Source organism: Colius striatus, chromosome 16 (genome assembly GCF_028858725.1).
Source record: "Colius striatus isolate bColStr4 chromosome 16, bColStr4.1.hap1, whole genome shotgun sequence".
NCBI lineage: Eukaryota > Metazoa > Chordata > Aves > Coliiformes > Coliidae > Colius > Colius striatus.
Window position 1 is genome coordinate 9,996,928 of NC_084774.1, and position 12,472 is coordinate 10,009,399.

The 12,472-nt window shown below is 50.4% G+C and overlaps 1 protein-coding gene across 2 annotated transcripts in view; it reads left to right on the forward strand.

Annotated features, from left to right (window-relative positions):
• The first annotated feature begins 462 nt into the window (after positions 1–462).
• Positions 463–12,472, forward strand: part of NKAIN4 (sodium/potassium transporting ATPase interacting 4) — a 50,736-nt gene continuing 38,726 nt past the window's right edge. The window contains exon 1 of one of the 2 annotated variants that reach the window (XM_062008998.1): positions 463–655. In XM_062008998.1, coding sequence (XP_061864982.1) covers positions 602–655 — 54 coding nt within the window. In that variant the 5' untranslated portion in view covers positions 463–601. The remainder of the gene's footprint in view (positions 656–12,472) is intronic. The other variant, XM_062008997.1, reaches the window with a different exon arrangement.

Sequence of the window (12,472 nt, forward strand, 5' to 3'; positions counted from 1 at the left end):
TGAGCATGGCAGCACCTGCACGGGGAGGAAGGTGATGGGCATCCGTGGAAAGGGGAAAAGAGCCCCTGATTCCCATTGTCTAGGATGCTCTGTGTCCAATACACAGCTTGCCCGTCCGGCACCCCCGTCCCACACCGGGCACCCCCGTCCCACACCGGGCACTCCCGGGCAGCGGCAGAGCCAGCACCCCTGCGGAAAAATGGCCCATCGAGCTAAATAAACCAACCCGGGGCTGCCTCACCATCCAGGAGCAAAGTAACTGCTCAGATCAGCCTCCGGGGGAGGGCTCTGCCCGGGGGTCCGGGAGCATCCCACTGCGCCGACAAGGGCTGCGGGGGGAGCGCCAGCCGCAAGCGCTACCCGCATTTGGGACGGAGCATTGCCCTTTTAAGCTGTGGCCCCACTTGCCTCCTCCCCGGCTCCCGGAGGGGCTCCGGCAGCCGCCACCACCGACCTCCGTCCCTCCCTCCCTCTCTCGGTTCCCTCCCCCCGTCCCTCCCCGCTCCCGGGTAGCGGCAGCTGCGGGCCGGGGCGCGGAGAAGCCCCAGGGCGGCGGCGGGGCCGAGCGAGCCGGGCTGCCCCTGCCCCGCGGCCGGGGACCATGGGATGCTGCACCGGGCGCTGCACCCTCATCTTCCTCTGCACTTTGCAGCTGGTAAGTCTGCGGGGGTCGGGGAGTGGTGGGGACGCGGCGGAGAACGCGGGGCTTCGGCTCCCAGCGACGGGAACAAAAGCCACCCCAGAGCCTCGGTACCCGCTGCCCCGGGGGCCAGTGAAGGCTCTGGTCCCTCCGAGACGAAGCTGAGGAAGAGGAGGAAGGTGGAGGGATGTCAGGCTGCGCTCCGGGGACGCTTTGCCGCGCGGGGGAATTTTAGTGATGCCTAAAACTCGGAGAAACGCTTAGAAAGAAGCAACCAGACAAACAAAAGTTTCGATTCTTAACTTTGTGCTTATAAAATACAACTACAAAGGAGTCCCGGCGGGCTCGGGGACGCTGTTGCAAACCAAATCAAACTTCCTACGTGCCGAAAGCCACCGGCACCTTCAGCCTCTCTCATGCCCAGTTGCAAGAAAGGGCTCTCCCGCATCCCTCCCTGTTCGCCCGCATCCCTCCCTGTTCGCCCGCATCCCTCCCTGCTCGCCCGCATCCCTCCCCTCCCGCCAGCACGGGAAGGGTTTGTGCCGACTTGGAAGGAATTATTTCAAACCTCCTGGGGATGATGTGTTTGGGTAAGGTGTTCTTATAAATAGACAGGTAATTATTTAGGAATAAACTTGCCGGTGGGCTGAAAGTGTGGCCCCCGGTGGGCGCGGGTTGCTCGGCCTCATGATATCTGCATACACGGTGACATGATAAACAAAGGTCTGGTTGTTCCCCGAGTGTCTGCGCACCCAGCCTGGATCTGGAGGGTCCCCTTCTTGTCAATAGCTAATGGGCTCCAGGGCTCCTCCAGCCTTAAAAAGGAAATGACAGCATCTATGTCTAACTTCATTTACTCCTTCCAAATTTGCTTTCTTTTGGAGCATTAGCGGCGTGCGGGAAAGGACGGGCAGCCTCCTGAGGCTGTTCAATGGTGAGCTGGTGCCAAGTGGTGAGTCCAGCTAAAACTCGTCCAGCTAAAACTCTTTGGTTTGGAGTTGCTCCCCGTGCCAGCGGCGTGTGTTGTGCGAAGGGACCGTCCCCGGGCGCTGCGCTGGAGCTGGGACAAAGCCTCTCCTTAGGGAAAAAAACCTGCTGGGTTTTAAATGTAGACCACCAGCCTTAAAACTAAAGGGGAAGAGGGTGGGGATGGAAGCCTGTGTAACTCGGAGCAGCACAGTCTGAAGATGCAGCTGGCACATTTGACTCGTAGCTAAATACAAAACGCAGAGTGGCAGCGGTGGGGGCTCCTGGCACAAAGCCTTGTGAGGTGTCTGGATGAGGGAGCTGAAGGGCTGGAGGCTGCTTGAAGTCTCCTGGATTAAAAAAAGAAGCTGCACCCTGTATTACCTTAGAAACTGTCACCTCCACACTCTGTGTCTCCTAAACCCATCCCTGTGTCATCCTGCTTTAAAGCACACACTGGGGGGAGAAAGGAAAAGAATAAGAAAGAGAAAAAGCCGTGAGCTGCTGGTGCTGTTCTTATTTCTGACAAGCGTGGGAGTTCTCTCGTATCCAAGATACAGGGACAAAGAACCCCCAGCATTTTATTTTCCCGAAGACCCTCCTCCTCGAAGAAAAGAATCGGTTTGGCTCATTCTTAAGCAAGTTGGGATGCCTGGGCTGGAGCGATTTCCCATGGTACTTGCTGGGTGAATTGGTAGAGCTGGAAAAATGTGAACTATGGTGAGGGAATTCCTGGAGCCGTGCTCCGGAGGGGGTGAGGTCAGGAGATCCTGGCTGCTTCCCAGCAAGTGCTTGGGTGAGGGAGAGACCCAGCCTGCTGCTTTTGTATTATTTTTAAAGTTATTTTGCAAGCAAACTTTGTCTGCAGGTTGTCACATCACTTGCACATCAGTGACCTGCAGCACTCGCTGCTGCTCGGGGTGGGATCTGTTAAAAACGCTGAAGCGATCAGGCCAAGCTCATCAATAAATTATAATGACGTGAACTTCCTTTGTTCCTCTCATGTCCCTGCTCTGCTTCATTTGATACTTTGAACCTTTCACAGTCTTCCCTCTGTGTTGCCAAGCTCCTTGTCTCCCACTCCCCAAGTCCCAGGGTGAAATCCTGGCTCCTCTCTGACCTGTACAGGTTTTGCCTCTGACTGAGATGGGGAGAGGATTTCAGCGCTGTGATTTCCCATTTCAGTTTTGCAGCACATCCCCGTTTCTCCCCGTGTTCTCCTGCCTGTTCTTCAAGGATTCACTGGGGCTAAAAAGAAATAATGACTAGAAACACAAAGCAGGGATTTGAGTTGCAATTCTTCATAGAGATTATTAGGTGCAAGTAGTTAAGGGAGTGAGCGTGTGGGGAAGTGTTTGCATTGCTGCAGCCTAAGTGTTTCCCCGGGAAAAAAAAGGACAGAAAACAAACATATTCATCATTGCAGTCTATGCACCCAAAGAAAAAGTTTGTGATCCAGAGAGCAGAACAACGTGTGAATTCAAGGAGGTGCTACACAATGAGAATACCAAGTAGATCCTCAGCCCCCCACGGGCTGAGTGCTCAGTGCTGCTGGCAGAGACGGAGGAGGAGAGCTGGATGTGTCTGTCTGAGGGAAATCAGGGCTGAGTCCCCAGGGGTTTGCTAATCAAGGGGGGAGGGAAGGCTGTAGTTTGAATAAATAATTTGCCATGTTCCAATTTTAGGTTATTGTTTCCTTGAAATGTTCACTTTAGGCTCTTGCTTTGCTGACTGATGCTGCAGGGAGGCTGCAAGAAGGTTCTGCCTGTGCCTGATCGCTGTGTGTCTCACTGTCCCTAATCCTTCCCTTCTTCCCAACCCACCCCTGTCTTCAGTAGAAGTTTAGGTGAATGCTGGCCTAGGTCAGGGATGCCCTGCAGAGTTGCTCCTCCTCAGCCATGGCATAGAGACTGTCAATGAGGTGATGGGGTATTTGTAGCCCCGAGATCGTGCATCCCAAGGGTATTGTCACCCCTCAGCTCTCTCTTTGCCCAAACACCTCAGCCATTCAGGTGCTGATGTTACTTGCCAGCCTTTGCTCATCCCCTCCTTGGGGCAGCTGCATCCTAAGAAACACAAGCAAAATTTATCATAGGCCTCCTCAGGAAAAAATCAGGACTATGCAAGAGAGCCTCTGCAGAGGGGTAAGAAGTGTCCCTTGGAGAAATTAGGGTTGAGAAGAGCTTGGTGAGGGCAGGATCTCTGAACACGAGCGGTATGACAGAGACCGGCGCACCCAGCAGGACTGTGGGCTGGGTGGGTCATGGTGAGAAACCACAGAGGAGGGCAGAGAGATATGAAAAAAAATCATTACTCTCTGCCAGGCTGAGATTGCACCCAAACAGGGTCTTTTCTGGAGCGGTAAGTGATTGTGCACTGAAGGCACCGTGTGAATTTATTTCCACCGAGCACAGAAAAATTCCCTCCCGCCCCATGCCCTGTCTCAATAAATCAAACAACTCCACTTTCTTTACATTCTGTCTGTGGACTGAGAGCTCAGATGCCAAGCAAAGCCTGGAGACAATTTTACAGATACATTATAAATCCCCTTAGAATAAGAGCTTCTAATGGAAAAAGTGACTAATACTTCAAATGAGCCCAGAACAAGGCTCCCTGGGCTGGGGCTGCACACTGACACCAACCAAAAGTAACCATAGACCCTTAGTCAGTTATTTATTTCCTTGTGCTGTCTGTCTTCCCCCACTCCCTTCTCAGCAATGCCTTTTTAATCTCTTACAGAAGTGGGTGACCAGTTGTGGAAACTATTTGAAAGCAGCACAGATCCCTCTCTAACTACACTCTTGAAGCTAAAGGAGTGGTATTGGTTTGATGGAGGCATCAGGGGTTGAGGAGCACGGAGGGGTGAGGGCAAAGGGGAGCGTGGCAGGCAGGCAGGTGGGATTGCACAGCAAGGCAGGACCTAGGCACAAAAAAGTGTGAGTTAAAATAGGTGGGCTCAATGGGATTGGCACACGTGGGCTGCAGGAGGGAGGGTGGTAGAGAGTCCTCCCACCTGAGGGAAGGAGCAAACAGCGTTGAGGTATGTGAGGGCTGCAGAGACAACGTGTTTGGCTTTCTCCTCTCCATCCCAGGGCCATTCTGAGGTGGAGGCAGGGTGGGGAGAGCAGGACTCATCTCTCCTCTCCTCTGCAGCTGCCTCTGGAGCCAGGGCAGTTGGAAGTGTATCCTGAGAGAGCTTGGAGCTCACGCAGCTGTGGTTCAGCTGAGCACGCTGGAGGCAGGAGCAGGTGGGAAGGCAAGCGCAGCGCCCTTTGCTCATCACGCTGCTCAGGACCCCTCCAAAATGACCCTGTGCTCTCCCCAGCTGTTTATTTTCCCCATGGTTTGTGCTTAAATTGCAGTCCCTCTAGGGAATATAAGCATAAGCAGAGCACCTCACACCCTGATGGGCTGAACCCTTCCTGAAGTCCTTGAACGCTACTCCAGGCTGAACAACAGCAGCCCACGTTTGACAGATGCTGTCTTCTCCGGGTCTGCTCCAGACAAAGGAAAATTAAAGCTATGCCAATAATAGAGCTCGTCAGCATTTTCCACTGAAGCAGACTTTCAGCAGAAACCTGGGGATTTGACTAAATGAATATTTTCATGAGGAGTATCTGCTTTCCATGGCCAACCCCGAGGGGTTTTTTTTTGCTCCCAAGTTTTGGCCAGAATATTTTGGCGACACATCAAAAATGTGCTGGCAAACACTTTCACTTTGGAGTTGTGGAGCTTTTTCTTACAAAAAGTTGCATTTTTTGCAGGAGATTTTTCTCTGGTTTGGTTTTTTTTTCCCCCTCTCTTCTTTTCCTGAGCAGCTGGAGGCAGCACTGCTGAGACACAGCAGCCTCAGCACGAGGGAAGAGCAGCCTGAGCTCTGTCGGCCGTGTGCCCTGGTTCAGACTGAGCTGTGCCCCACACCTCACACCCACCTTTGCCACAGCAGTGGAGGTTGTGAGTGACTCATGGAAACCATGTTTCTTTGTGTCCTCTAACCAAACCCAGGCATGAAATTTGGTAAAAGCCAAGCCAAAAAAAAAAGCAGCTGAGGGCAGGGTGATGTTGAAGTCAACTCTTCTTGGAGAAGTGGGGCTTTATTTCAGTCTGTTTGCCTGACCTCTCGCTGGTTGCTCAGAATCCTCAGATGATGGGGATTGGAAGGGATGTCCAGAGCTGGTCCAGCCCCAGCCCCTGCTACAGCAGGTTTCCCTTGCTCAGGGGGCACAGGAACGTGTCCAGGTGGGTTTGGAAACCTCCCGAGAAGGAGCCTCCACACCCTCCCTGGGCAGCCTGGGCCAGGGCTCCCTCACCTCAGCACCAAAGGACTTGCTCCTTGTGTTTAAGTGGAATATTTAGTATTCTATCTTTTGTCCATTACCCTTTGTCCTGTCATTGAATACTACAGAGAAAAAAGTGCCACCCTAGCCTCTTGACAAAGGCCTTTTAAATACTTGTAAGCATTGCTGAGGTGCCCCTGAGCTCAGGCTTCTCTTTTCCAGGCTGAACAGCCCCAGGTCCCACAGCCATTCCTCCTCATACACATGTTCATACACATCTTGCTGGTCCTGCACTGGCCTCTCTCCAGCAGTTCCCTGTTCCTCTTGAGCTGAGCAGCCCAGAACTGGACACAGGACTCCAGATGAGGCCTCAGTAGGGCAGAGCAGAGGGGGAGCAGAACCTCCTGAAGAGAGGTTTTTATTCTCCCAGCCACTCTCTGCTCCTTTGCTTTCTCCTTTTCCTCTCTCTGAGCAGCAGGGCCATGCAAGAAGAGAAGGAGCTGGTTTTGCCTCGATGTGGAACCTCTCCCCCAGCCAGTGTGGGGTTAAGGGAGCTGACGTTGCTCCATTGTGTGCTAAGAATACACGGAAACTCAGATCATTTTGGCTGGGGTGCAAAGTGGAGCTCTTCCAAGAATCTGCTCCAGGGGCCCTCAAGTAGGAACTCTTGGAGAACAAACTGGATAACAAAGGCCAGATTGTGATTGCTTTTCCTCCAGGAAAACCCTGGAATAGCCCATTACTTTTCGAGCACTTAAGCAAATGCCTGTGATTCAGCTGCAGTGTTCCCTTTTCCCATCAACAAAACATGGGGCTTGAGGTCAGTGGGACTCAACCTTTCTTTCTGATTAAAAGACTTCAGAGATGATTTGTGATTTAATGTCCTTGTGCATGTGGGGTGTCCTAGACTGCAGTAGCTGTGATGAGCACACCTCTCCCCATAGGTTGTGTCTCTGGCTTTAAGTTTGATAGAAAGAGACATTTTCAACAAGGTGGAAACTTTTGTCTGCAAAGCAGCAAATTCTTCTGTCATTCCCCACCTCTAGAACACAAGGAGTGGAAAAAGGACAAATCTGGGCAAAAAAACCTGAAAATACTCTGGCCTTTAGCAATGGTTGCTGAAAATGATAAGGGGGGGGAGGTTATTGTGCCAAACCCCACATATTTTGAGCTTCTCAGAAGCATTTTCAAGCTTCTGTCAGACAGTTGAAAAGTCTCCCTTAATAGAAGTTGTTGGGTTTTGTTTTCCTCTGGAGTTGTGCACTCTGGAAGTTCACATTTTGATATCATCATGTCTCCCAAGCCCAGCTCCTTGTTGGGGTTTAAAGGCAGCAGCCCTGAAAGAGAAAGCAGAGGTCTGGGTGTTGCTGCAGGGCAGTGCCTTGCTGAGTTGACTCATTCACTTATAGGTCCTTGGTAATTTTGTTGTAGAAGGAAACTCACTGAATAAACACCCTGCAGAACTGCCAGGCTGAGATATTTCCTAATTGTTCCAGAGTCATTACCTTAAAGCTCATGGGATTTCAGAGAAAGAATAAATGTCTTCTCCTTCTCTCGTTTCTTGAGCTTTGGGAAGGGTCAGAATCTTATTTCATCACCTTCTTGCCAAGAAAATAGTAGGGAATACAAATGCAAGGGTTAATAGTTGTAGAAAGTGGAGAAATGGTAATAGAAAAGTAATAATAGGAAAGTAGGTAGTGATAGTGGGGGTGAGAAAAAGTGAAATGATTGGAATATATGATCAGAAAAGCTGAAGTGATTGAAATACCTGGTGGAGATCTCTGAGGTGAGGTTTGAGAAAAGCACTGCTGCTCACCAGCACGTTGGCTTTGTGTTTCACGTTGAGCTCAGACCAGTCAATAGCTTCTCCCTGGGTTAGCTGAGCCCTGGGGCCACATCTGAAAGTCCTTGTGAAGTGAAGAACAGGAGTTTTATTTTGCTTTGTGTTCTGAGGTTTCACAGACTGGAGGGGAGAGCAGCAGCTCTCTGCTGGGGCAAGATCAATAGGTCCTCCCTTGACTTTGCTGTAGCTCATTAACATCAACTGTCTTTTCCAAGGGATGCTTTTTGGTCTCATTTCCACAAGGACTTCATTGCCATTTTCCTGGTGTCTGTGGCTCGTTCTCAGCACAGCTGCTTCTGTGTCAGGACATTAGACACATATGTTGTTTATCAGGGAAGCACACGCCCCAGATTTTCTCTCATAGGTGAGGATTCATGGAAGTAAAGAGAGCAGCTTTCCTGATCCCCCACTCCCCTTCATCCTGGATGTTGTTGGGGGGAATCTAGTAATTGAGATGTCACATCCCTGACACCTTTCAGCTGAGAGGATGGTGGTGTGGAAGCGGTGACCTCTGCTGCCATCTGCCACGGCTTAATGAAAAGATACTGTGGGAATGGAGGCAACAGCTTGTCTTTGTCACCTGCTTGGAGAAGGCAGACATCAGGAGTTGCTGTGCCAGCTTCCTTTGCCACCTTTCAGCGACTGGCCAGGCCTGCAGGCAGCTTCCCACCTCCTCTCTCTCCATTGTTTTCTGCAGTGATGAAAACTCTAGAGAACCAGGACCATTATCCTATTTTTCTGCACCAATGGAGCAAGCACAGGCCCTGGTTTTCAGAAGTGTGGGTGCACAGGTTGCAACCCCCTTGGGCAGCAGGCAGCCTCCCTGCACAGGGATGGGGCAGGAGGGCTGAGGGGGTGTGTGTGGGATCCAGCCTTTGAGCCCTTTCTGCGCTTTGGGGCAGCTCCTCACCACACAGACTTGCTGCACTGCCCTCAGAGGAGACAAGAACACAGCTGAGGATCCCAATCTTTTCTCAGCACAGTTCTCCAAGTCTCTTTGGCTGTCACTTTGCCATCCCCAGATGACCTGAGACATCACTGACCTGAGGGAGGCAGGTCAGAATGACACAGGATCGACTCTCTCCTTTGTTTAGTGAGCACTTGGACAACCAGTCCCTTTGGTCAAAGATATGAAAGAACAAGAATGGAATATTACTGAGGATAGTTGGGTTGTGCTTCTAAGTCCATGTGATAACAAATGAATCCTGGTGCTCAGATAGGTGCACAGTAAGAGCAAACACACAAAGCCTGGGAAGATGCCTCCTGTGACCCCTCTCTGGGGAACAGGGACCTGTCCTGTGTCTGTGGTGACTCTGACAACAGCCTTGGACCCATTAAAGTGTCTGGTGCTGAATTATACTTCCCAAGTGCTGTTCTCTGGAGATGGTTCATCTGTAAAGGCTGTTTCATCTGAACAGGGAAGGTGAGATAGAGGACACTGAAGAAGGGGATAGAGCATTTTATTACCTACACAGAACTTATAAAATATGGAGTGTAACCTTGCATGGAGTGCTCTGCATGGTGTGCTCATCCATCACAGATAAACAGCCTCACCACAATTAACACTTTGTCACTGTCTGTCTTCAGCTCCACCTGAAAATTACCTCTGTAGTAACAAGAGCTCAGTCTCACTACCAGGATGTTTAGCCTAAATCCTGACCTCACTTGGATTTGTGCATGTTTAGGAGCTTTGGGCATTATTTTATGGTACTACAACAAGAGGGTTGCCCTGCATGTGAGGAATGACACTTTGTCTTGGAAGTATGTTGGGTGGTACCCTAAGAAGAAATTGAGTGAAGCTGTCTGAAGGAAAAAGTCCTTCTGAACCAAACACCCACCCCATTGGGACAAGAAAGAGCTGGCCTGGCTTGACTGGCTTTGACCTTTGTTTAGAAGCCTTGAAAGCAGCAGAGACCACAAGTATGTGTTTACCAGCTAACAGGTTCACAGGGAGAAGGTCTAGGTCCATAGGCTGATTAACTTTGTGGAGGATGACCAAGATTTGAGTCTTGGGTCTTGGGCAGACTATTGCACCACTCCAGAACTCAAAACACCTTTGAGGTCCTGGTCCAAACACCCCCTGTTTAACTACAGTGCAGAAATGCTTTCCCTGCAGCTCTTCCCCGGAGGACAGTGCAGAGAACACCCAGATCTCAGTCCAGGTTTGGAGACTGTGCATTTAGGTATCTTGTGTGAATATCTGAAGCACTGGCTACTGAGCTAAATCACAGCTCTGAATTTCCCATGGCTCCTGGTAATCTGTTAGCAGCAGATTTCCATGTGTGAGATGGGAATGGGCTCTGACAGGCGGCTGGCATCCCTGCCTCTGGCAGGCAATGCACTTTGTGTGATACCATTGTGGGAAAGGCAACACACCTGCTTAGATTGTACATGTACAGAATTAGGGGAGAAATCTGATTATCCTAATTACTCAGAAATGCTAAATATGTGCAGAATACCATTTGGCTAATTAGCCTGGGAGGTTGCTGGGTGTTGGGAGAAGTGTGGTGGGAGCGTTCCCAGTCTGTTCTGTGCCCTTTGCTTTCTGAGCATGTGGAGAAAAGTGAGCATGGGGTTTTGGAGATGCGATTGCCAGCCTTAAAACAAATTACAAAGCTGGGAAAGGGCAATTCTTTCTCAAATGTCTGCCACATTTTAGGATTCTGGGGCTTCCAAGTTTCACATCTCATTATTCTGAGAGGAGATATTGAAGGGAAGGATGGATCTGCCACACAGATGGTGAGAGCCCCTGCAGGACACCTTCTCAGAGCTATCTGGTCTGTGTGCTCTTTATCCTGCCTCTGGGCTGATGCAGGAAGCTCAACTGCTGTCAGAATTGCTCTCAATTGGCTCAAATGCTCTCAGAAGCCTGAGGAAACCCTGATGGTAGTTGTTTCTGTGAATGTTGTTGTTTGCATTTAATGGGCTGATTTACACCACAGAAGTTGATGTTAGAAGAGGCCTTCTGGCCCAAAATCTGACCTGCTTTTCCCAGAGATGCAGAAGAGGTTGGGCAGATGCTAAGCAGGGTTGGAGGGTGGTTCATGCAGAGAACATCTCAAGGTAGTACTCCCCAGGTATCTACATCAGAGAACCAGGCTGCTTCCTCCAGCTTTATGCTGGATGGACACTCACCAAGCAGCCCACAGAGCCACACCAGTGTGAGATGGGGACAGCTGGCACATACAGCTCCCTGTGTTCTCGGGTCCTTCAGTCTCCACAATGCTCTGCCATCAGATCAGAGCCCAAACTCAGATCTTCAGGATATACTCAGTGCCCTAATTGCACGTTCATCCTTTGCTCCTTGTAGCTATGCTTCCTCATGTATTTAAATTACCCTGCATGGCTTTTGTTCCTGATCTAGCCAGAGACAAGTGTCTGCCTCAAGCTTTTCTGGAAAGGTTAATTTCCTGCTCTTGAGTCACTGGCCATGCTCAGTGTGCTCAGGATCAGTCCTGCTGTCAGTGTAAAACAACAGTAGCTGGCAAGTTAGCCATGAGAAGCCACAGAAGCCTTTGGGCTTCCAGGGCTGCCACTGAAACAGCTTAAAACTGAGTTGTGTGACAGCCTGAAAGAATAGATAGGGTGATACAAAAACTCTGCCATGGCTTCAGACAATAAAGACTGTGTCTCCCTTCTGATGAATAATGGCTCTTTGTTTTATTCCTTAGATGACAGGGCTGTTACAACTGCTGAGAACGATTGCATTGCTAAATATATGGCTGTGTAATAAAGGCTGTGCAATCTATGAACTGGGACTGAATGGATACTTGAGTGAATCATTTAAAGTACGATGAATTTCTAAAGCAGCCCATAGTGACAGGAGGTGGAGGGGCAGTAAACTCCATCGCACATTGCTTAGCCAAAGGATGCTTTCCTCGCCTGAGACGTAACCCAGGTTTCATGGCTGCCAAGTGTTTACCTCATGGTGGCTCCCATGGGCATGTAGAGTTCCTCACTCCCAGTTTTGGACACTGACCCACAGACAAAGGCCATTTCAGATGGAGCTCCAGTGTCTGGTGGTGAGACACTGTACACATTTTCCAGCAGAAGTCTTGAAAAGCCAATCCTGTCAGACTCGGTGGGAAGGCAGCAGCAAAGCTCATGTTCAGCTGCAAGCCAGGGCTGAGAGCTCAATGGGATTTTGCTGCATCAAACCAGAAATGGTGATAGCCTGGTGCCTGCTACAATAGGAGGAAAATGCTGCTGCTTAGCACTGCAGTGTTGCCACAGCAGTGGGAGAGGTGATGCACAGACAATGTTATCCCCCGTTGGAGTTCACCTCAGAGTCTGGCCAGATTAAACTTCCTTGAAATTACCCAATGTGGCAGCAAAGATTGGAATTTCCATAATGTGGATTAGCACTTTCCTATTTTAGCTAATCCTCATAGACAGACCTGCAAGCCAGAAGATCAAAAGACTACAAAAACATTGGTCAGAAGGTTTTGAGTAGGAATGAGCCAAAGATGCCATCAGTCCAGGGTGAGGAATCATCTCTCACCTCCAAGGGCAGAGATAGCAGGAGGGAGGCTGTGGGAATGAAGCTTTGGTGACACAAGCTAATAGAGGGCAAGTCTTTGTCCCCTTTCATGACCAGAGGAGACAGAAGAACTCAGGAGTGCCCCATACCCGAGCTGCAGCCCCACAGTCCAGGGCTGAGTCCCTGCAAGGCCACCAAACCCTTGCACCGCAGAGGCACGACCGCTAGAGATTTGGCGCGGATGAACTTTGTTCTCCAGAGCTGCC